The 22,893-nt window shown below is 39.0% G+C and overlaps 2 protein-coding genes across 3 annotated transcripts in view; both read left to right on the top strand.

The window, feature by feature from the left end:
* Positions 1–19,366, top strand: part of LPCAT2 (lysophosphatidylcholine acyltransferase 2) — a 31,337-nt gene extending 11,971 nt beyond the window's left edge. For both annotated transcript variants that reach the window (XM_051629582.1, XM_051629583.1), the window contains 9 exons: positions 260–318; positions 1,550–1,584; positions 2,954–3,008; positions 6,721–6,803; positions 7,352–7,477; positions 8,574–8,727; positions 15,469–15,567; positions 17,335–17,476; positions 17,749–19,366. In XM_051629582.1, coding sequence (XP_051485542.1) covers positions 260–318; positions 1,550–1,584; positions 2,954–3,008; positions 6,721–6,803; positions 7,352–7,477; positions 8,574–8,727; positions 15,469–15,567; positions 17,335–17,476; positions 17,749–17,996 — 1,001 coding nt within the window. In that variant the 3' untranslated portion in view covers positions 17,997–19,366. The remainder of the gene's footprint in view (positions 1–259; positions 319–1,549; positions 1,585–2,953; positions 3,009–6,720; positions 6,804–7,351; positions 7,478–8,573; positions 8,728–15,468; positions 15,568–17,334; positions 17,477–17,748) is intronic.
* Positions 8,741–11,742, top strand: CAPNS2 (calpain small subunit 2). Its single transcript, XM_051629584.1, has one exon. The coding sequence runs from the start codon at positions 10,270–10,272 to the stop codon at positions 11,014–11,016; it is 747 nt and encodes a 248-aa protein (XP_051485544.1). The 5' UTR covers positions 8,741–10,269; the 3' UTR covers positions 11,017–11,742.
* Positions 19,367–22,893: the final 3,527 nt, after the last annotated feature.

Here is a 22,893-nt window from a genome sequence, read left to right on the forward strand (position 1 = left end):
CAGCTTTCTCCTTGAAATGGAGACTGTCCCTTTTCTGTCCTGACATTTTCCTAGTTGTGCTGCTGATTAAACAAAAAAAAACAAACCAAAAAACCCACCATTTCCTTCACCCTGCCAAAAATACCAGAATGCAAGGAACACTTCCTATTCTCTTTAAAAATTTCCCCTTCTGGGTACCGTGTCATACATGAATCATTTAAAACTCCCAACTGATGTATCAAGTTGAGCCTTAATAATTGATCCTCAATTGTGGTTGCAGGTGCCTTCATTCCAGGAGTCCCTGTACAACCCGTGCTGCTCCGATACCCCAACAAGCTGGTAAGCAGAACATTCTTCTATCACTAACAACTAATACAGAAGGCAAAATCCTGACTTAAATGGCATCAACAATAAATATTTTGCATTGTCACTGTTGTCCTTTCCTTTAGCACTGGAAGCAGCTGGGCTTCCCAGGTGTCACCATGGTGTAGCAGCTGTTCTGAGTGTGAAAAAATTACTGCTGGGTTTCTTAGCTAAAGTTCAAGTAAGAGGGAGTGTAGAAAAGTATTGCAGCGGAAGTTAGAAACTTCCTGCAAAGCCACAGAGCCTGTACTTTGAAGTCTAAAATGCGCACAACTTCCCTGCTAGTCATCAGTTTTCATTTAAGATCAAAATACGCTTACTGCAAAGGGGCTTGCAAAGTTTCTGAAAAAGAGCCAAGCTGAGCCATGCAGTACCTCCAGCACCTCTCCTTCAGGCACCTCGGGAGGGCAGCTTTGCAGAGGATTCTTCTCATGCAACTCGTTTTGCTGAGTCAATGTTTACACTTTCTGCCAACTGTAGTGGTAGAATTGTATGGCTCTGCATGTCACTGACAGGGATAATGCTGGGACATGAGTCTAGCAACTTGGCACCTTTTTTTCTTATCTGATCACCCAACAAATGCAGAAATGACCAAACTTTTCATTCCTAAAGTTTTTTAAGGTGAAAAACAAGTGATTGTTATTGTTATTTACAAAATTTCTTTTGTAAAATGTTTTTACCACTAAAGGGGATTGGTATTGCATTTCACTGAGAGGATTTAGGGATCTGCAGTATACATTGTAAAAACTATATATAAAGTAATAAACATAGAATAAGGAAAAAAAAGCAAAGCAATAATAGCAAAGTATGACGTTATCTATGCAGAAGTGTCCTTAAAACTAAATGTAACATATTTATGAGGGTGCCTTTCTAAAGCAACTGGTGAAATCCTCTGAAAAAGTCTTACTAGGTTACTTTTTTCAACTTACGTTGTTTGAATATAAATACATTCTTTAAAATATCTAAGTAACTACATACATTTTATTCCCAATTGTTGATATTACCAAAAGTCTGCCATGCGTATTTCCAAATTTTTAAGGCAAGGAATCCTAGAGGCCTTGACACCTTTATTTGTTTTTCCCTACAGGACTATGAAACTATCACCTGCTTTTACTAAACTTGTACCTGTTTTATACTGTAACTTATCTGATGTCTAAATTTAATCTGGTTTTGTCATACATTTCTGTCTTCTGTTTTTTTTCCTTAGGACACTGTGACCTGGACATGGCAGGGCTATTCACTGTAAGTTTGTTAATCCTACTGAAAATTACATATAGAGTTTTCTCTCCTATCGCTGAACAGTCTGCCAAACAGATTCAACTAAGCCAGGACACGTGTTATCTAGATCTGTTTTTATGAGGGGGAAATGCTTGGGGATAATGTTGTCATACAGTAGATCTCATATCTGAACGGGTAGAGAAAGTATTTGCAAATGAGGAAACATTCCTTCCAGCTCTGCCACCAATTTGTTTGATTTTCTTCTATGTTTTGCACATTACACTACAGCAAAAGAAAGATTTGAAATATTTTTTTTGGGGGGGGAAACAATCATAGTCATCAAAACCCATAGATGTTTATAGTTTCCTACATGGTATACAAACAAGAAAAAAAACACATTATTTTATCCCTTCTGCTTATTCATTCCTTAATCTCATTTGAAGTTATATGAGAATAAATGAAGAAGGCTGGCAAAACAAGTATAAATTTTCCCTGTCTTTCCTCATTTAAACATCTGGGATTCTTCTTTAGGTTTTCATTTTTGCCTGACTCAACAAAAGCAATTGTTTTGAGATCCCAGTGAAGAGGATATATTTATATCTGATGTTATATAATGAAAAATATCTCCAGAAACAAATTAGGCAATGGTTCTGTGTTTATTTCTCAACACAGGTGGCCTTCTCATATGATAAAATATTTTATTAAAGTATTCAAAAACCTTTACAGCTGCACTGAAAATATGTCTGGAAAATACATTTCACCTTATAAACATTCATTAAAATGTGGATTTGCAGAATCCATGTACCACATTTTCATGTGGCATAAGTAGGGTATCTAAGTACGGTAGTACTGAGTTATTAAGAGACTAAAATTTTTAAGGCAACTGATTTTGAAATACATCTGAATTAGTAGAGAAGATAATAAGTGCCTCTTAAGCTATCATTAGTGAATCCTAGCCCGTGCACACCTAGAGAATGGACATCATGATAGCTGACCTATGTCCATCTCAGTTTCCCATTTTGCAGATGAGACAATAAAAGATAATCTAAAGCTACTTCTCGGAATCAAAGCTCCTAAAGCTTTAAAACCCAGTATGTATTCACCTCTTTAAAGTAACATATATACATTTTGCTGGCCAAAGAACTGCATAGTATTGTTAATATGTGTAATAGACAAGTTGCCTGCCCAATGGGCAAGCAGCAGATGTATGCAAAAGCCATGTTGAAAAAATATGGAAAGCAACATGTCAGGAAATGTCACTGTAAGGTACTTAAAAATCTTGCCCAATATTTGCTGTGGTTTTTGTCAATGCTTTAAAAAGTTTAATCTACTGATGTACAAATACTTTGTTCCTACATAAGTAAAATGAACTTTTCTTCCTTTTTCCCTGCAGAAAAGAGCTATGTGTAATGACACTGTGTCAGCTCTTCACAAGAGTAGAAGTTGAGGTAAGAATTAGAAATATTATATACTATTTAATGTAATGCATTATTCACAATCTTAATCATTGTTAATAAACAAATGTCTCAAAAGCAAGAACAGAATCACAGTGAATAATACATTGAAATCTGTTTTCCATGTCTACATATCACCTACTCCTATGTGAGTTCCTAAATGAAAGCTGTCAGAAATGCCTTTATTTTTAAAGCACTGTGAAATCATTGCTAATTATCACCACACACATTCTACAGATGTTAAAACTAAGAATTATATCTGTTAAAGGTAACATCCTCCTTTTTCCCACCTTATTTCCTTGCTCCTCATTTCCCTCCTTTGTCTTCCTCACCGTCTTCCCAGACTGAACTCTAAAAGCTTTCTGCAACTAAGAGCTTAATTAAGGACTCTAGTACTTGTGCTTTGGAGAAAACTGAGCCTTTTATAATGAATCTGTTCCCTTGATCATGAAAATCAGATGCACAGCACAAAGACAGATGAATAACAACTCAAACAACATACACACTTCATAGTATTAGTACACTTAGAGCCAACTTTCAAAACACAGTGGTGAGGAGTCAGATAACTGAGGTATGATCAGTTTGTTTAAGTGTTGTACTTCACATTCCTTACCAGACCACAAAAAATCATCAGTGTGGACTAAGTTGTTTTAGGGATCTGAGCAATGGGAGAAATTCAAGGCAGGTTTTGCTCTTTACAAAACAAAGAATTCAGCAGAGTTGTACAAAGCTCTGTGAGTACAAGCAGTGCTGCTACTACTAACAATTAGTACTCTAGTCTTTGTTGTGAAACAGTGAAATTAATTAAGGGAGCACCCTGTTACCTTGTATAGGACATGCAGTAGGCAGGTGTTTATAGAAGGTGTACTGAAGAGCTAATTCTGCTAATGATTTTGTACACAAGACCTTATCTAGGTACTTTATATATGTGGCAGCAAGAAATACCTAATACAGCTCTTCCAGGAGCAGCTTTACTTTCCCCTGCTTCAGAACAGAATTCCCAACTTGCCAGTTAGAAAATAAATTTCATATTCCTAAAGTCTGAACTTTTACAGCAGCCTGTACCCCCCAAGCAGAACTGGTTTCTTAGCATCAACGCAAAAAAAGTCCTTCCATTTTTAAAAAGGAGAAGGGGCCGATTTGCCTGGGGAAGGAGGGAATGAGACTACCCCTTTTAGGAGTGGGTATTTCTGTTGATGTCCCATGCTGTAAGCAAGTAGCCCCCCAGCTCCTATCAGACTTGCACTGCCTCTACCTGCTGTGCAAGACCAGTGCTGTACTCCTGTCATCCAAGGGAGTATGTGCATGCATGTCTAGTATGTTCTAACAAACTGTGTATTGAAGAACACAGAAACACAGAATTATTGAGGCTGGAAAAGACCTCTGAGATTATCAAGTCCAGCCTATGACCTAACACCACCACATCAGCTAGACCATGGCACTAAGTGGCACATCAAGTATTTTCTTAAACACCTCCACGGATGATGACTCCACCACTTCCCTGGGCAGTCCGTTCCAATATTTAATCACCCTTTCCATGAGGAAGTGCTTCCTAATATCCAACCTAAACCTCCACTGATGCAGCTTCAGGCTGTGCCCTCTCATCCTGTCACTAGTTGCCTGGGAGAAGAGCCTGACCCCTTCCTGACTAGAGCCTCCCTTCAGGTAGTTATAGGGAGGGATAAGGTCCCCCCTGAGTCTCCTCTCCTCCAGACTAAACAACCCCAGCTCCCTGAGCTTCTCCTCTAAAGACTTTTCCTCTAGTCCCTTCCCCAGCCTTGTTGCTCTCCTCTGGACCTGCTGCAGTACCTCTATATCTTTCTTGAAGTGAGCGGCCCAGAACTGCAGAGGACTCAGGGTGAGGCCTCGCCAGTGGAGCAGTGAACCTGGCAGTGAGTTTCAGGGCTGCAAAAGATAGGACATTTGGCAAATTCTATAAAGAGACGTTAGGTCAAAAGTAAGAATTATTTTGTCTGCTGAAAGAGCTGTGATTAATTTTTTTCTTATAGGACTGCAATTTGTCAAGGAAGGTATTTATTAGTCTTCACCAGATAAGCAGCTCTGTGTGTGTGAGATCATGCACGCCACCTCAGGAGGCCAAGAGACCAAACTCTGCACGCCCAGCTGTGGTTTCTGGCAAATTGGTTTCATGAATAATCGGAGGTGGTTTATTTGAAGGGGACAGAGGTGTTGTTTAACCTACCAGAAATTTAGGTTGCTGTCTGAGCAAGACTCCAGCCTCAAATGATATAATGACCACTTTCAAGACACTGACCTGTGTTTGCAGATATAAACTCAGAGTTATGACTTTATCTCACCCAATACATGTGCCTGGGCTTCCTCAATTTAAATGTTACATGACTTCTGAAGGGGAGTTGTAATAAGCAAGGACATATGTCAGACTTTAACAGAAAACAGCAACTGTTTATAGAAGCAATGAAGTATCAAACCTTCACATGAATAGCTGGACCCCTCCTGTCTGTCCTTACAAAGGAGAAAACTTCTAGCTCTAAGCAAAAAATTGTTACGGCTACTTGACAGAAAAGCAATTGCATAAACCTACTGGTTTTAATCACAAAGAGGCATAATACCTTAAGAAAAAGCATAAAAGGCTTTTTCAGGATGGACTGCATTTATATGGGACAGTTACCACTATATTACTTCATCAGCAGCAACTACAACATTCCTGAAGAAACATACTGATGCATAATTAGCAACTGTGGCTTCCAATGAACAATGAGCAACTCATTCTAGAATGGCCCTGTTCTAGAATTTAAGGGTGAGACTGTGGGGTGGGAAGTAGCAGAACTGAAATAAATGATAACCATAACTGAGAAAGGGCATGAAAACACAGCTGCAAGCAAACCCTGTAGACTGAAGAAGAGCAGAGTACTCCTCCACACCCACTACTTGCAAACAAACAGAAGCTGATTTATGCCACGTTAGATAATAATTAATCATTTAGTAGATTTTGAGTGTAATGCTACCTCAACTTCTGACATACTAAGATCAGTTCAATACTCAATAATAAATGTGTTGCAATATAGACATGCAGGGTGTTGTTTAGGTTTGGGAGGAGAGGGAGTTTTTTATTGGAATTGTTTACTCTCTGCTTAGAGTTTCAAAATTTTACAGTATTTGTATGCAGTTAGTGCTCTACTTACAATTCAGAACTCTTCAATTACAATTACATACTTACAATTCCTTAACATTTTTATCATGGAAAAAAAACTTACAAGAAACTTAGCAGTCACATGCCTACAGATACAATTAACAGGTACGAGATGGTAGAGCAGTGTATATTGAAAAACATTCTAGATCTTTCATACACTATTCCAGTATATAACATCACTTGCAAAGGATCCTAGAAAAGCAGCGTACAGTATTTCAGACTGACACTCTTACCAACATAGCATTTAATCTTCTATGTATGCATTTATTTTACTTTCCTTCTTTCAGGGTTTGTTTTTTTATATTAAAGCAGCTTCTACCAATCTTTAGGAGGTAGTTTTGGACTACATCTCATTTGTGTGGCTAGGGCAGAAGAGCCGAAGTGGTTTCTAAGGCGGTTGAGACCTCTAGTGTCCAGTTCCTCCATTGCATGACTAATATTTTTCTCCTGTTTTTCCAAACAATAACAAGAAACTGTTCATCTTGCTAATGAAGTGGTGACTATTGAATTGATGGGATAACTCATCTATTTCAGTTTCTGCCTGTTCATGTTCCTACTGAGGAAGAAAAGAACGATCCCATTCTTTTTGCCAACAGAGTCCGACAAACCATGGCAACGTATGTAATCACTCATGAATAAAATATTTGAGAACTTTTCTTTTATATCCAGCAATTCCATATATATGCTAGCCACAAAGTACAATTTAGTCAAGTCCCAGGTTCCATATATAGAAATTGCTCTAGATTTTCACTAAGTGGTGTCAAATTCCTATACTAAAACACCCCAATTGTTTTTATGTGGAGCATAAAGAAGGTTGTCTTACATTGGAACATAGTATGTTCAATTTATGGAAAGCTGGAATAAATTGCTCCCTTCTTTGCTTGGCAAGAATAAGTGGGTGGTTTGTTCTCCACGGTTACTGGGCTGCATTTACAAGACTGTAAATCTCAAAACATCATGACACTGCCATAATATAGTTTCACAGCTTAGTTTCAGTTTCACAAAATGGTTTGGATTGCTTTGTTCTGCTTGCAGCAGAGCAAGAATAAATTATAATTTGTTTTGTATATTAGCTTTAAAGCCAAACAGAGAGAAGGTAAACAGTCAACTAAAATCAATTTGAATGTAAGAAATAGATTTGTCTTTTTCCTTTATTTTGTTTCAGTGCCCTGAATGTGCCAGTCACTGATCACACTTTTGAAGATTGCAGACTAATGATTTCAGCAGGACAGCTGACTTTACCCATGGAAGCTGGGCTAGTGGAGTTCACCAAAATTAGCAAGAAGCTCAAGTAAGGGATGTTTAGCTGTTGGTAACATAATAACTGCAGTGCTGCAGGTGTTGATGGCCATTTATAAAAGGATAAATTACCTGACAGCTGACTTGGCCATATGTAATATAATGTATTTATATATACAACCTTCACACATAACTTATATAGAAATCAGAGATGAGATGAGAAATTACTTCAGTAAGAAGTAATCCCAAGTAATTTTTGTGGACAGGGCTACAAGAGGACAAATGCATTTAGCTAATCTTTTATCACCAAAAGGTGAGGAAGATAAAGCAGTACCTATTTTAGGCACTTGAATCTTGGTGCCCAATTTAAATTGCTTTTATGCATATGCACAGGCAGTTTGTGGTAGGAAGTGAAAAACCTCTCCAGCCTGAGAGTTCAGCTAGGGGCTTACTGTTCGTAGCTGTAGTGTGCAGCCATGTTCCACTAGTGGTGTTGACATTTTCTGTCTGGATACAGTGGAATCTGAGGGCTGAACCACTTAATCATGCACTAACTCCATCAGTTACCTGTCTTGGTTGTGGTCAGATCTGAAGTATGTGCACAGTGAGTCTTGATTTGATACACGTGGGCTGCAAATCCGTTTATGGAACACTGTCTAGAACCATCTTCAATAATGACATGGCAATCCTAATGATTCTTACTGGGCTGCAGTGGTGTGTTTCTGCAGAGAGATCAGATACTTCTCAGGCTGTGGTGTTACTTACTAGTAAGTTTGGGTAGAGAGTTAGCTGATAGAGCTGAAATCTGTTCCATTCTGTTAAGGAAATATTCACCTTAGAGCCTGATACAGCAAAATAATGCTGCACCTGAATTTATGGTAATGAAAAGCTCTCTGTGAGACTACCTAGGAACTGGACAGATGATTCTAGTTTGTGAAGGAAGTCTGATATATCCAGGTGTAGAACTATGTGCTCTTAATAAGTGAGGGAAAAGTTCTAATAGATGATTTCATGTGAAATGCCAGGTTGGAAGTACCCCCATGCTCTGGCTATTTTTTGTCTTTGAACACTGTAATAACTCCTACTGAAATTCCACCTGTCCAAGATCAGTTGTATAGAAATATCTCCTCTCCCTCATGTTTGCATAGCCTAAAATGGAATCATGTCAGAGAGCAGTTGGATACCTTTGCTGCTATTGCAAGTGCTTCCAAAGGAGGAAGAATTGGAATTGAGGAGTTTGCAGAGTACTTGAAGCTGCCTATTTCAGATGTCCTTAAAGAGCTGTTTCTACTCTTTGACAGGGTGAGTAGTTGGTTAACTGGCTTGTTGACAATGTTTTGCTGAAAATCACATCCCAAAAGGATATTTAATTATGTCCAGCTTAGTAAATGCTTCTTGGTTAGTAATTCCTGTAGGCAAGATAGGTGACTCCTACAGCTTTCTTCTTCTTCAGTTTTGATGGAAGAAGGCCGGTTAGTTTGTAGAGATGACAGCCATCTCTTGGACCAAGTTGCTGTGCCATCAAATGGTAATCTCCATGATAGTAATGGCTGACTGCTCCTTTTGCCTACCCCAGATTTTGAGTTGATGCACACTCTGACAGCTTAATTAACTGATGTAGCTGTAAAGTAGATAATTGAAGGCAGATGGAAATTGACTATAGTGTATGTTCTTGCTGTGTTTGTGAAGGGTGCTATTAAACAGTAGAAGGACTCCTTACCTATCTTCAGCCATAAAGGAAGCTGTGTGTTAATCTGACCAGTTGGGCTTTCCCTCATAGTCTGTGGCCATCCCTCCCATTTTCTGCTTATTTCTGAAGATGAGAAAAATTGCTCTGTGTATGCACTCTTGTAACTATACCAGAAGGATAGCATAGAATATACTAGACTATATACATGTCTATTCTAGAGCGTAGCATAGAATTCATCTTACTTCTAGGCATCCAATATATGCTACATTGCAAGCAGCACCTTGTACTGCAAGTGCTTATGAACTAGAGTTTGTTTTTTATCGTAGAGGCTCTCCCAGTTCAGCATGACTCTTCCTGATCAAGTCAGCTTTAGCATCACACCTGTCCTTGGGAGGTCACTGGATTGTATATGTGGAATAAAACTGTTTGAGGATTTTTCCAGATGAAAAAGGTTTTACCAGCTCTAAAAGAGAGAATAATCTAATGTATTTCCTTAATTGCTGAATGCATTGAAGTTCTTTCTTCATTCTTGCCTCCCCATCTTGCACCACTCCTAAGAACAGGTAGTCTGAGTCCTGAGGCACAGTACATAAAATGAAAATATGGTTTGGCAACCAAAATAGTTCAGAGCAATAAACATTCCTTTCACTTTTATATCTGGCACAGCATCTTCAGTGACTAGAATCAGGAATGCAATGCTCAATTAACTGGAAAGTTGAAGGCATATAAGATTGCAAAACCAGACAAGACTGTAGTAAACTTTAGCTACTTTGATCTTGAAGGATATCAGCTTAACCAAGGAACAGTCACACTGATGTGGCAGGGCTTTTCTCAAATTGCATTAATTACAAGCACAGGTATTTTGAGACTCCTGCTCTGTGGCTTTCAGCCTCATCATTGTTCTGTTTTTCTAAAAAGATTCCTTAAATCACAAAGTTCACTATGCAGAGAAGAAAAAAAAGAAGCCTATCAGCAATTGACAGAAACTACTGAGGCGTGGGATGACTGGCAGCTGGAGACATGCACAGACATGGTGAGGTCTAAGCACGCAGATAAGCCGTGCTTTTTACCACACCCAGCTCAGAGACAAGAAGGCTTTGGAGAGTTACAGAAGTGCTGGATCTCTGAGAAGCTCCCTTCAAGAAATCTTCGTAATGTTCCTCGTTAAAGCTTTGCTGAGTGGAGGAAGTGGCAGCAGTCATGGAGGGAACCTTGCACGTGGCCTTGGAGGTCTCCTAACAGGAGGTGGACATGGAGGGAATATTGGAGGACTTGTTGGAGGTCTCGTTAACCTTATAAGCGAAGCAGCAGCTCAGTATAACCCAGAGCCACCTCCACCTCCTCACAGTCATTTTACCAACGTGGAAGCTTATGAGAGTGATGAGATCAGACAGTTCCGTCGCCTTTTTGCCCAGCTGGCTGGAGATGATATGGAAGTGAATGCCACAGAGCTAAGGGACATCCTGAACAAAGTTGTTTCCAGACATCAAGACTTGAAGACAGAAGGCTTCAGCTTAGACACATGCCGTAGCATGGTAGCTGTCATGGACAGTGACACAAATGGCAAACTGGGCTTTGAAGAGTTTAAGTATCTGTGGAACAACATCAAAAAATGGCAGTGTGTGTACAAGCAGTACGACACTGATCAGTCAGGCACTGTTGGCAGAGCTCAGGTGCCAGGTGCCTTGAAGGCTGCTGGGTTCCATCTGAGTGAGCAGCTCTGCCAGGTGCTGGTGCGCAGGTACGCTGACGGGGACGGCAGCTTGGATTTCAACAACTTCATTAGCTGCTTGGTACGACTGGACAGCATGTTCCGGGCTTTCAAGTCCCTGGACCATGATGGAGATGGACAGATCAAAATGACCATTGAAGACTGGCTGCAGCTGACCATGTATTCGTGAAGGCACAGCAGAGAAGAATAAGCTTCATCTGGAAGATATACATGAAAGACTGCAATCCTGTACTATAGAACTGTAGACTTTTCCTTATTCTAATTCTAAGGCAGATGTGGGTAGCTCAGCTTATAGTGCTGTGATTCCTCTTGTGCATGCATTAGTTTGCTTTTCTGAAGGGTTTGGGTAAGTTGTCAGCTGTGTAAGTCTGTCTAAGAAACTATCTTCAGACTGAGGGAATATGTTGAAGGATCAAAGATTAGTTATTTCTTCATGTAAAGTGGCTTGTATATAACTATTACCTAAAAGGCTCATAAGTTTGGCATTTCTCTGTGATGTTACTGTTTTGATTTGTCAGCATTTGCTAAGCTGGAATAAAGCTCTGCTTGCCTGAAGGCAATCATTAGGAAAGAGAGTTGTGCAGTTATTCCTAACAAGTAGAAAAACATGAGAGTTGCCATAGTTATAATGGTCAATGAATTTACATAATCATATAATTTCCTCCCTAATTCTGCTTTTTCATGCTTGTCTGCTGAAGCAAAACCTGAGTGGTATTGTCAGTTCTACCTGCCAGCCAGGACAAAATTGAAGATGTATCAGGCTACTCTTACAACCTTTTTCTCCTTCCTGCAATTCTATTAACTAGACTTTTCTCTTTTTCCTTGAAGCCTTATTATAGTTATAATGAAAACAACTTAAAATACTACATTTTTATTTAGAGAGGCTTGTTGTAATAATGCAGTCACAGAGCAGCCAGCCAGCCAAAATCAACCTCTGGCTTTTTTTAGTTAAATTTTATCAGGGTGCAGCATCCCATGCAAGCCAGTTATGCAGTTCTGTCTAAGATGTCAATTTGAGGAAGAGGAAAAGGAATAACACGAACTGTCAAAGGTAACATTTCTTTGAATTAAGGATTGCATAGTTGATGAAAATTGCTCTGGTACTACAATGTAACAAGGCAGATTTTTCAGCAGGGCTCTGCTGCTTCAGAAGAAACTTGCCTAGGGTGTGTGCTAGCTGCCTGGAATGTGAAAGGATAAGTTGAGCAGCAAGGCCTCTGCACTACCTGTAGTCTCCAGATGCAAGAGTGCACCTGCCCCTCCCAGGGAGACATCCGTGACTAATTGAGAAATACCACACAATACCTGCAGGGCACTTGGCCTAACAGTATTTTCCCAGCTGATGAAATCTCCCCCCTGGTATACCTGCAGAAGTTTTTTACTTGCAACTTAGGAAAAAGTAACTTACAACCTCTGCCTGCTTTTTTCCCCTGCGCTTTAATACCAGGCTGACAGAAGCAGTAAAAGTATTCAGATTGGCCCAAATGGTGATGAAAGAGGTCAATTCTTCCTAATGGCATTCACCTCTCTCAGTTATTCAATGGAAAAGCACAGTTATCCACAGTGCTGGTTGTGCTGTCAGTCACAGAAAAGTGAGCACAAGGGGAAGTGCGATGCCTCCATGTGAGCACCACCCTACAAGGTTTGTTTCCCTTTCTGACTAGTTAGAACTTGCATGTATCAACAGACTGTGGAAATTTTGGAGTCATCATCTTAGATGATGAGCCTGGATATGAATGTGAGAGGTGCATGTGTGGTTCCCCCACACTTTGGTCCAGATCTAGCTTCTCTGGGTTAGCAGCCCTGTAAGTGACACAGGGTTTTGCTCGCTGAAGACAGTCACAAGTCCACACACACACACACTTGGGCTTTCCAGCTACGTGACATAGTGAGAAAAAAGTTTTGAGGCAGTAGTACTAGGCTGAATCTGCCTTGCAGTCCTTGTGCAACTCTAAATGGAGACTGCTAATGACAATGCAAACTTTGTTGTTTCCCAATGTGTAAGATTTACTGTATTATACCAAAAAAAAGCCCAAACAAAACCCTATTTACCATAGCATGCTATGGTGGAAATAATAGCAGAAAACTAGTTTCCTTAAAGAAAACAAGAGTTTTTGAGGTTATGCTGTGTTTTGGTTATTTTGTGTGACATAAATACAGATATATATATATTGATGTTCTGCTCTGCTATTTAGAAGATTGGAGCTTACCTCAAATATTGCTTCCTTAAAATACTCCGGGGTGTGTGGGCTGCAAGGCCTAGCAGCTAGATATGCATGGACAGACTGTTACAACTGCTTGCTTGCAATTCTGCTACACAAGCACCCAAGGTTTTCCTGCGTTTCCAGTGTAACTCCCCCCTCTTTTTCCAGACAACAGCCCTATCATTTCTCCTTAACACCAGATCTGGCCTTTGGAAGTGAGCCAGGATCCTAGGGTTTAGTAGAGCTAGTCACAACATGATCTTGCAAGTATAGGAAAGTTTATTTCCTACTCAGATGGCTGGGGTTCTGTGTATCAGATTGCCCTCAGTTTTGATTACTGGGTTTTAGCACTTTGATGAAAGCAACACGATCCTTGTCATTTTTCCCTGTGTAGCCAAAGCCATGTTAACTGACTTCAGAAGTTGTTTTTTAATGATGCTGTTTTATTTAAGCTTACTTCCCCTTTTTTTTTCCTTTGACACTTATTCTTAACATTAAAAATAAATTTAAAAAATACTCTAATAGCAAGCAATGCTTTTCTAAGAATGGCGTCTATAAAACTGTCCAAAAATAATATCTCATGTAACTTTGAACAATTATTATCTACTCTTTTGCTTCAGTTGTTTTAAGAGTTTAGGTTTGATACATTTTGAAGTTAGATCTATTATTCTTATGGGAACTATGATATAGCCAAAATATTTAAAGTCAAACTCTGCAACACAATGAGAGCACTGATTTGTAAATAAAATAGCATTTATGAGAGAATATTGTCCTTTTCTTATGATTAAAAACTGACAAAAGTTATATCGTTTAGGCACACATGAAAGTAGCTTAAAGACTATTCATATTTTTGCTAAAAACAATCCTTAAATTTCACAGGTCTTTAAAGTACAAGATACTCAAAGGTTGCATGTCTGCAAAAAAGTTTTCTTAAACTATCAATAAATAACAGTTTTCTGTACCAAATAGTCCAGAACTTGTTTTGAAGGCTAAATAAAATTGTATTTTAATGGTTTTAAATCCTGTCAGATATATGGCTTGATAAAGAAAAGTTAGTATTGAAACCATGATTACACGTGTTTTTTATCAAGGACCATCTTAAGACCTAAATTCAATAACAGAAATCCCTGTTCCGTAGAACCCAACATTTTAAAAGCACTTCTGCAGAGCAGCCTTAGCATTTTTCTCCTAGCAAGCTCCATATTCCATTATTCAGCAGCAGAACAATGGAATAGAACAAGAACAGAAAGGTTAATGTTGGTACACTCAAGTTAGTGGGAGAGCCAGAAAGACTAGATCTGGCTGTTCACTGCAGATTTACCCAGGCCTCTCTGGCTTGGCTGAAAATGTTCTTTGCTGTTCTCAGACTTACGGAGTCCACTTTTAAAAAGATCTTTTTCTTCTTGAAATGTACAACACCTTATCCACAAAAGGAACTCCACACTTTTTGTTTGCTTTTAAAATGTTTTTGATGAATGCCCTTACTGTGCATGTTCCAAACTATGAATTACTTTTTCATTAACTGCTCTGTGTCCCATCACCTAACACTTACATATGACTTCTTCCCCAGACTGGATGTTTTCCAAAACCCTCAAGAAACTTTCAGTGTGGTCACAGGAGCACCACTGACTTAAGCATGGATTTCAGTGGGCATCTGGGATTTTCCCTATCTGCAAATATAATGCACTTACACAGAATTAATCAGGGATCCCATCAAAGCAACCTTCAAATGTTTTGTTGATGTAGCTTTGTAATTAACACACTGAAATGTTCGGTCAGATCAAAACTGGGATTATCAGAGAGGATGTTAAAGTGAACTCATTGCACTTCTGCCTTAAAAGGTAGCACAGTGTATTTGCTTCAAAATAGCATGTAGGGCACTGCATTTGCTTCAAAGAAAGGCTTAAGATAGACCATGTAGATTTACTGCATCATCAGGTTGTGCTTTCACTGGCATGTATTTTATTGCTGAAGGTTCTTCAAACGAATTAAGGCAACAGCCTCAGTGTTGGCTTGTTTATCCTGGGATGTTGCATTTGCTTCTGAACTTTAGCAAAGTTCCAGTGCTACAGGAAGTGTTACAGTTACCTTAAACACATATATTCCAGTTCTTGTTAGTATATGACTCCCAAGGAGCCTCTAAAGAAAACCTTGTAAGTTGATTTAAATCTTTTTTCTTTGGGTGTTTAAGAGATAGAAATTGATACAAAATTTTTAGCTACTGAAAAGACTGTATATTGCTACTTCAGCCCTAGTATTACATATATTTAGCAAGCTGCTGATGGTTTTTCCAGGAAGAAAAGTGCCTCGAGGGTTGTAAACTGTCTTAGTGCATATTGTATAGTTGATTGACACAACAGTTTTAAAGTGTTTTGCTGCATTAACTGTAACTACTGCTATGCGTATTTTGGTTACAGAATGGAGATGGCACCATTGACTTCAGAGAATATGTAATTGGTTTGTCTATTCTCTGTAACCCAGCCAACACAGAAGAGACTATTCGGATGGCATTTAAGGTAAGTCCAATTTAGTGTAAATCTACAAACCTGACAAATCAAGACTGACTGTAAATTGTGTTAGCTTTCAAATCATAAGTTTATAGCTTTAATCTGTTATGCAAATGTGAACGATACTCTTAAACCAATTGACATTTCGAGTGTGAAGGGGAGGGAGAGAATTGCAGGCATCAGCTTCATGGAAAAGGGTTTCAAAAGCCATTTGAAGACACTAACGAATATGTAACTTGACAGGCTAACTTCAAAAATTATTCAGCAGCACTTGCAGTTTTTTTGGATGAAGTTTTTTCTGTTGTGATTTTTCAATGTCACAAGTAGACAATAGATGGAGCAATATCCTCTTGTGGGCCAAGCACTCAGTAGAGTCACTGTTAACACAGAGGAGGGGGAAAAAAAAATTAAGAAGGGCTATTCAGGACTGGCACATCCAAAATGGGGCTGCATCTAAGGTCCATTGGCTTGTACCTGTGTGAGGACCCATGTCCTGATTCTACAAGCAGTCAAGGAGCAGTTGCTCCTTTCAGAGCAGACAATGTGTGCCCAAGGATGTCCCAGTTGTGAGTCCCTGAATAGGAAAATGCTCGGCTGACTTTTTTTTAATAGATCTTTGTTTGACACATTCAGTTATTTTACCCACTAATCTGTTCTTATGAACCATACTGAACAATATACTGAGATATGGATCATGTTCATCTGAAACTGGGTACTTTTTAGTGCTGATGTATACTCAGGAAGTACCAGAATTTTTATGGCCATCCATTATATCCAGTGGCTGCTTCACAGATAAGCCCTACAGCAGTTCAAAGTGATTTCTGCTTTTTTTTGAGGGATGTTTTATCACTAGATTCCTATGAAGAAGCAAGCCTAGAAGCTATTGTTGCTGTTTCATTGTTTTGTTTTCTAGACTATACTCTTCAGTATCTTAACAGTTGTGCTGATTATAAAATTAGTAATTTGTTTGAATTCCCAGTTTCAGCAGGAAATGACTGGTTCAGCTGGTAAAAGCCTGTTTCAGTCTGAAATAGAAATACTGGTTTCCTTTTGCTACTTGTTTTCTTTGCCACTAAATGTACTTTGCTTTGCAATGGGAGAATTTGCCTGTAGCAAGTAATTAAGAATTCCAGCCATCCATCCCTTGTATTTCTGAAGGGGTTGATTCATAGCAGATGCTTACTGTCACTGTGCTGGGAAGGATGGGATGATCAGTGCCTGCATTCCCACCACTAAAATTCCTTATTAATGACAATACCTCCTTTGTGGATGACTGATTACATACACTAAAATTTAGGTATTTTATATTACAGCATAAACTATGGGAAGATTAATCTGATGGCAGATGTTCCATAACTTAATGAAAATTAAGACTAAAGTCTAAGATGTTCCAGGATAGAATAGTTGAATCTACTAAACCCCTAGCATAGCTCATGGTGACAATAAACATAAACCTTTGATTATGTTTTGGTTTTATTAGGTTTGTGTTTTACTGCTCAACTAATGCTGCAAGATTTGCTTGTTTTTTGCAGAATGTTCTAATCCAAACTATAGAGCATGTATATTGCTCTGCTAAGTGTCTGTTTAGTCTTATTCCAGAGAAAAAACACAGTATCTTTTGCAAGAGAGAGTAGCTGAGATGCAAACATTCTCTTCAAAGCCCAGACATTGTGTATCACCTCTTGAATGCAAGAAATCTAGTATGGGTGGCTGATGTGTAAAGAAGGTTCACAGGCAAACTGATGCTGAAGCATTCCTACACTTTGTCTTCTCCAGCTCTTTGACATGGATGAGGATGGCACTATAAAAGAAGATGAGTTTGCTTCTATCATTCAGTCAGCTCTGGGAGTGCCTGAGCTTGATGTTTCCATGCTCTTTAAAGAAATAGATGCAGATGAAACTGGGAAGCTGTCCTATGGTAAGTTACATCCTTTTGTAACATAGAGCACTCTGATAGTCATATTGACAGTGAGAGCTTCCTACCTTTTTTTCTCCCTGATAATATCTGATAGTTCTCATACCCCTTTTCTGGGGAAAACTGTTAAAGCAGAGACCTAGATACCTTGTGTGATGTGCCTGAGACACTTCAGAGGAAAGGAACTGGAGATCGGCTTCAGTAAAAGGAGCAGACACAGAAATTGTCTCGATTCTGTTGCTGCATTTAGTAGCTGTATTTTCTATATTTTTCAGATGAGTTCAAGGACTTTGCACTGAAGCATCCAGAATATGCCAAGTTGTTTACTACATACCTAGAGCTACAGAGATACCAGTCAGATATGTTGGAGGAGGATGACATGGAGCCACCTGAAGTCAAACACAGTCCGGCTAGAAAGGGTGTGACCCCAGTCTCAGAAACAACACCACTTACAAGAAATAAAGTCTGTCCTGAAGGCCATGAAGAGGATAACTCAAGCACCTCTGACAAAAAGGATGACTGAGAAGAGTTAAAGAATTCAGCTTTTGAATTCTACATTATTTTTCCCTAGCTATTCATAAGCACAATTGAAATAGAGATGGAAGTTAAAATTTAAATTTAAAAGTTTCTTTTTTTACTTTCACATCAAGAGAAGTTATTCCTGTTTGAGCATAAGGGAAAAAACACTGTAACTATTCTGTCCTTGATGTAAGTACCACGATAGTGGGAATGCTGTTCACTGTATTGCAAGTTCATGCTTCCACAAAAGTTACAGATATGCTAGGAGGGGTAAGAGGCTCCAGCACTGCAGTAACCTCTCAGAATGGAGGCTGAGGAGTCCACCCATGTAAAAGCAAGTAGAATTTTTGGTGCTGCTCAGTTCCTTTACATCCTCAATATGTCTTAAAGGGAAAAAAAATGATACTAGAGTGTTTTAATTTGCAATATCCCTTAGCCATTGTCCAGTTTTCTGAGAGACACAAATGAGTTACAAGATGCTGAGAGCTGAAGCTGGTGTTTTCTTTTAGCTGTCCTTAGATTTCCCTTAACTACTTGTGAACTATAAAGCTTAAGCTTCTGAACAAGACATGCTGATTCACTGATGTTAACAGAAACAGCTTTAGGCTTAAAGGCTAGTTAAAGATGGAAATGGCTGCACTTCTAACAACAAAGTAATTGGAATTTCAAGATAGCAGCTCACAGTCTAGAAGAAAATGTAGACAATAAGACCAAGAACTAATGGACTATTTCAAAATAAATAAAATGTGTTTACAGTACAGCTCTTCAGGATCTCATTAGGAGGAACAGTTCGAACTTCAGCGTATAATCATTCTAGTAAGTATCAACAGAGGAACGTGACCTTGCTCTGCAAAGCTTTAAAGGCCAATATGCAGTCAAGCCACAGTTCTAGTAACTAGTACCTACTCTAAAGTTGTCTCCTAGAAACTGTGTTGGCATTACTGTGCCATTACTCAGTATGTTCTTAGGGTTTGATTCATAATGAAGCTCTTTCTAGTCAATGATCTGAATCTGTTTTGCCTCAGTCCCCTCTAGTGCACTGGAAATGGGGTGTTTACCTTTTTCCATCCTTCATTTGAATGCACTTTATACAATACTTAAAATATATAGGTATTTATGCAAATAACTTCTAAATGAAAACTTGGAAGGGGTGGAATAGCCAAATATGAGCAAAGATGAGCAAAGTGTAGAATGTCTAGTACCAAAAATAACCAATTATCAGCAGGTTTCTATGTGAAATGGTAACTTCTGCCTCTGAGGTACTGCTTGCATTGTCTGGCTGCAAGTTCATTGCCTTGTTTAATCCTTCTGTGTTTATAAATGTGCCTATCCTGATGTTTCACATGCTTAAAATAAATCTATATTTTTAAGAGACTTAATTTGCACAGCTAAGTCTTTTTAGTACAGCAGGAAGACTACAGTGTCTACCTCAAGGAGGGCTGGGGATATTTCCAGGAAATCATCCTTATCTTACCTTGACAAACACAATGCAACCTGAAGTTGGCATTTTTAGTTCCAAGTGTGATGGCATTTTTCTTTATCATAAGGCTAGAAAAGTAGGACAGGACTGATGTTCTTCCAGAGTTAGTCTTGCTGACTATCTCAGCAAAAGAGGATATCATACAAAGAAGATCTTCAGGTGTCTGGAATGGTACCTCTGGTTTCTGACAGAAAATAAGGCATTACCACTTACAGGTAGAATGAGCGACCTCAGCCACAGCTGAGAAATAACAGAAGTGGCTTTGTGTAATATGAATGTTGTGAGAGGATTTTATTTCACTTTAGAGAAGGAGAAGCAGGAGTTACCCTCAGCTGGCTGTACAGTTAGATAGAACACACGTTAATTCCTTGGCAAGGATGCTTTTAACCTAGCATGGTAACCACAGTACTCAGCTTTTCAACCAGCAGTAACCTTTCCAAAGATGACTTCTATTCCAACCAGTAAGAAAAAAATATGACAAAGACCTTCAGGTCTGGGAATGCCAAGGGTGCCTTACTTGTACTCCTGTTGGTTGCAGGCACATCCAACAGCTGGAGCACTACGCTGCCCAATAGTGCAGCATATTTAGGACTAGTGATTTTATAAAAACCTGCAAGTCATGCAAGTGCTTTGCGATTAAAGCTAAAAATATTGTGTATATATAAAAGTACATGTCCCAGTAGTTTAAGGAGGAAAGGCCTCAAGTGGGTTTAGTATGTAGCAGTGATTCAACTATGCTCTGAAAAGAAATCAGCTAAATGTTAGAGACACTAACTCAATATACACACGTCTGCTTGATGTGCAGGAAGGGAATACATTAATTTCTAGGCATCATTGTGCCTCAGGGAGCTTTTAAAAGGACCAAACTAAAAGCACTCTGCAATAAACAGGCATTACATTAAGTGGCAGAGCAGGAACTAAACAGAAGGAGAAGGTTAGAAATACTAAGAAAATGGTTTTCAATCAGACATTGAGAGATGCCACCTTTCTGTCTGAGACTTCTAAGGTGCAAGTTCTTAAGTCTAAAAGGGCTTACAGATAATTTTGAGTCCCGCACAGTAGAGCTAGAAAGGTATATTTGGTTCCATGTCACCACGGGAAACATGATTTATTTGATCAGTACTTCTGTCATGCTATAACATGGATTTGATGATCAATCCTTCACAGACATCAAAATAAGACACTGTAAAGTATACACAGAAACTCCAGAAATCTTAACTGAACAAGGGTAAAAATCAGATGAGAACAAGTCTATTACTAGAGGGAAGCACAACTACTCAAGAACCCAGGCCTATGGATTTGAGTTTCATGTTTTCTGATAACTATGTACATACAATCACTATGAATCAATCTCATTTACATTTTTTTAAAAGCTAGGCTCCTGTTTCTGACACATGAAAGGCAATTGCAGGTCACTTAGAAAAGCAGATCTTTCTAATTCACCTTGGAACAAGGAAGATACTAGTACTGTAATCCTGATCAATTTCTTTCAGAAAGATGAATCATTAAGGTCTCCACTGGCCAAACCAGAGGTTGATTTCTGAGCAAAACATCTTCTGAGACAAGGAAAAGTTAAAACCATGTTTGTATGTTTCTTTGCCATGTCAGTGGCACTTCCTAAATAAATACAAAAATACAGATGATACATCCAGGTTTCATGTCAGATCACACTGCTCTAAGATCTGCCCAAATCACATAGTTCCTGGCTGGGTTGCTGTCCATCAGAAGAACTATAAGGAACAGTAACACTGCTGGAGAGCATCCGACAATGGATGTCCTGTTTTCACAGTTAACAGCTGTGCAGCATCAGTCAGAGGTACCAAGCCAGTCAGTGGCAGCTGCTGCTTCTGAGCTTTCACACTCATCTACATTAGAGCATGTCAGGTGTCAAACCATATTCCCACAATGCTCCTGTGGATGTTATCTCCTCTTCCTCATCACCTTGCTCCATAACTTGTGGGGGAAAAAAAATTCAGTGATTCCCAAATGGTTTGCAATGGAAGTTTTGCAAGAGGGCTGCGTGCTGTTCAACCACTCTCAAGAAGCCAGCAGGACTAAGAGCTCTGGGAGTCCAAAGAAGGGTCATATTGTGGGACAGGTCTAACAACCACTCATAGGACTGCTTCTCAGGATAAGGGCTGCTTGGTCACATCTGTCATCTGCCTAGCAATTCCCACGTAAAACAAAGTGTTCTCCTGAGTATCAGAAGTCTGAGAAACATCTGATGTGATCTTTTTTCCTATGGTAGTCAGCACACCAGGGCCCTATTCCTGGGTAATTCCTCAGGCATTATGCCAGTGCAAATAAATACACCGTTCTGCCTGAGCAGACATCTAGTGGTGTTGGTGGCCAAGACTAGTCAACGCATGGAAGCGGAAAATCAGGGTCTCAAGCTTAGAAGCTAAGTGTAAAAAACATCACTATGTATACAAACACACCCACATTCCTCTGTGGACAATCTGCCTGTGACCTGGCCACAGCTTTCACCAAGAATTTTCATGCTGAGAAATACATAGCTCTCACTTTGAGAAGGCCACAGGAAAAATTTTAAAATCCATTTTTAAGAAAGGTTTGAGAGGTCTGTACTTACACTCCACACGATTTGTTAGGAAGCCTAAAGTCTGTTCAGAGTGGCCTTTGGCTTACATTTTTCCAATCAGTTTTGCATCCCTTGAAACAGCCTTCCCTTCCTCTCTACTTTCTCCCTTCACATTTCTGCCCAAAATGCAGCCACTACCATTAAAAGCTGAATTCCACAATTATTAAAGTTAAGAAACGGTAAGGTTAAAGCATAAAAATCACTGAATTGAGTGGAATTCAGGGGATACTTATGCAGCATTCAGTTAACTACTTATACTGGCCTGCAGTAGGAGCAAAGGTTGCAAGGGATTTTAATGACATTTAATTAATTAATTTTAAATCTTTAGTCAATGAAATAACATTTATTGGACCGACTAGCAGTAAGGAGACGTTTGTCAGCAGTGCTTAAGTTGGCAGACTCTCTGTTACTATACATAGCCAGAGAGGCAGAAAGTAAACATAGGATTAGCAGCTATGTTCATAGCTGAGATGAAATTTGGACATTTCATTAGTATAAGATTGATTCTGACATTTCATAAAGCCAAAATGCAAACAAAAAAATGTGTCTGATATAAATACAGTATGCAGCACTCACTCAGATAAAGTTCAAAAAGCACAGCAGGTTTAGTGCCATGACAAAGGAAACACAGAAGGGTCATTTAAGGACCCAACTTCTGCTAAGCACTTTAAGCATATTTTTAATCCTGTGGGCATCAGATAATTCATACTTATTAAACACATAATAATACTAATAATTAGAAAAGAAAAAAATTTCCATGGTTAGTTATTGTTAATGATAGTAAGAATTTCACGACCCTCTTGAAGGAAAAGAACATAACAA

The sequence above is a fragment of the Apus apus genome, chromosome 11, assembly GCF_020740795.1.
Source record: "Apus apus isolate bApuApu2 chromosome 11, bApuApu2.pri.cur, whole genome shotgun sequence".
Classification (NCBI taxonomy): domain Eukaryota; kingdom Metazoa; phylum Chordata; class Aves; order Apodiformes; family Apodidae; genus Apus; species Apus apus.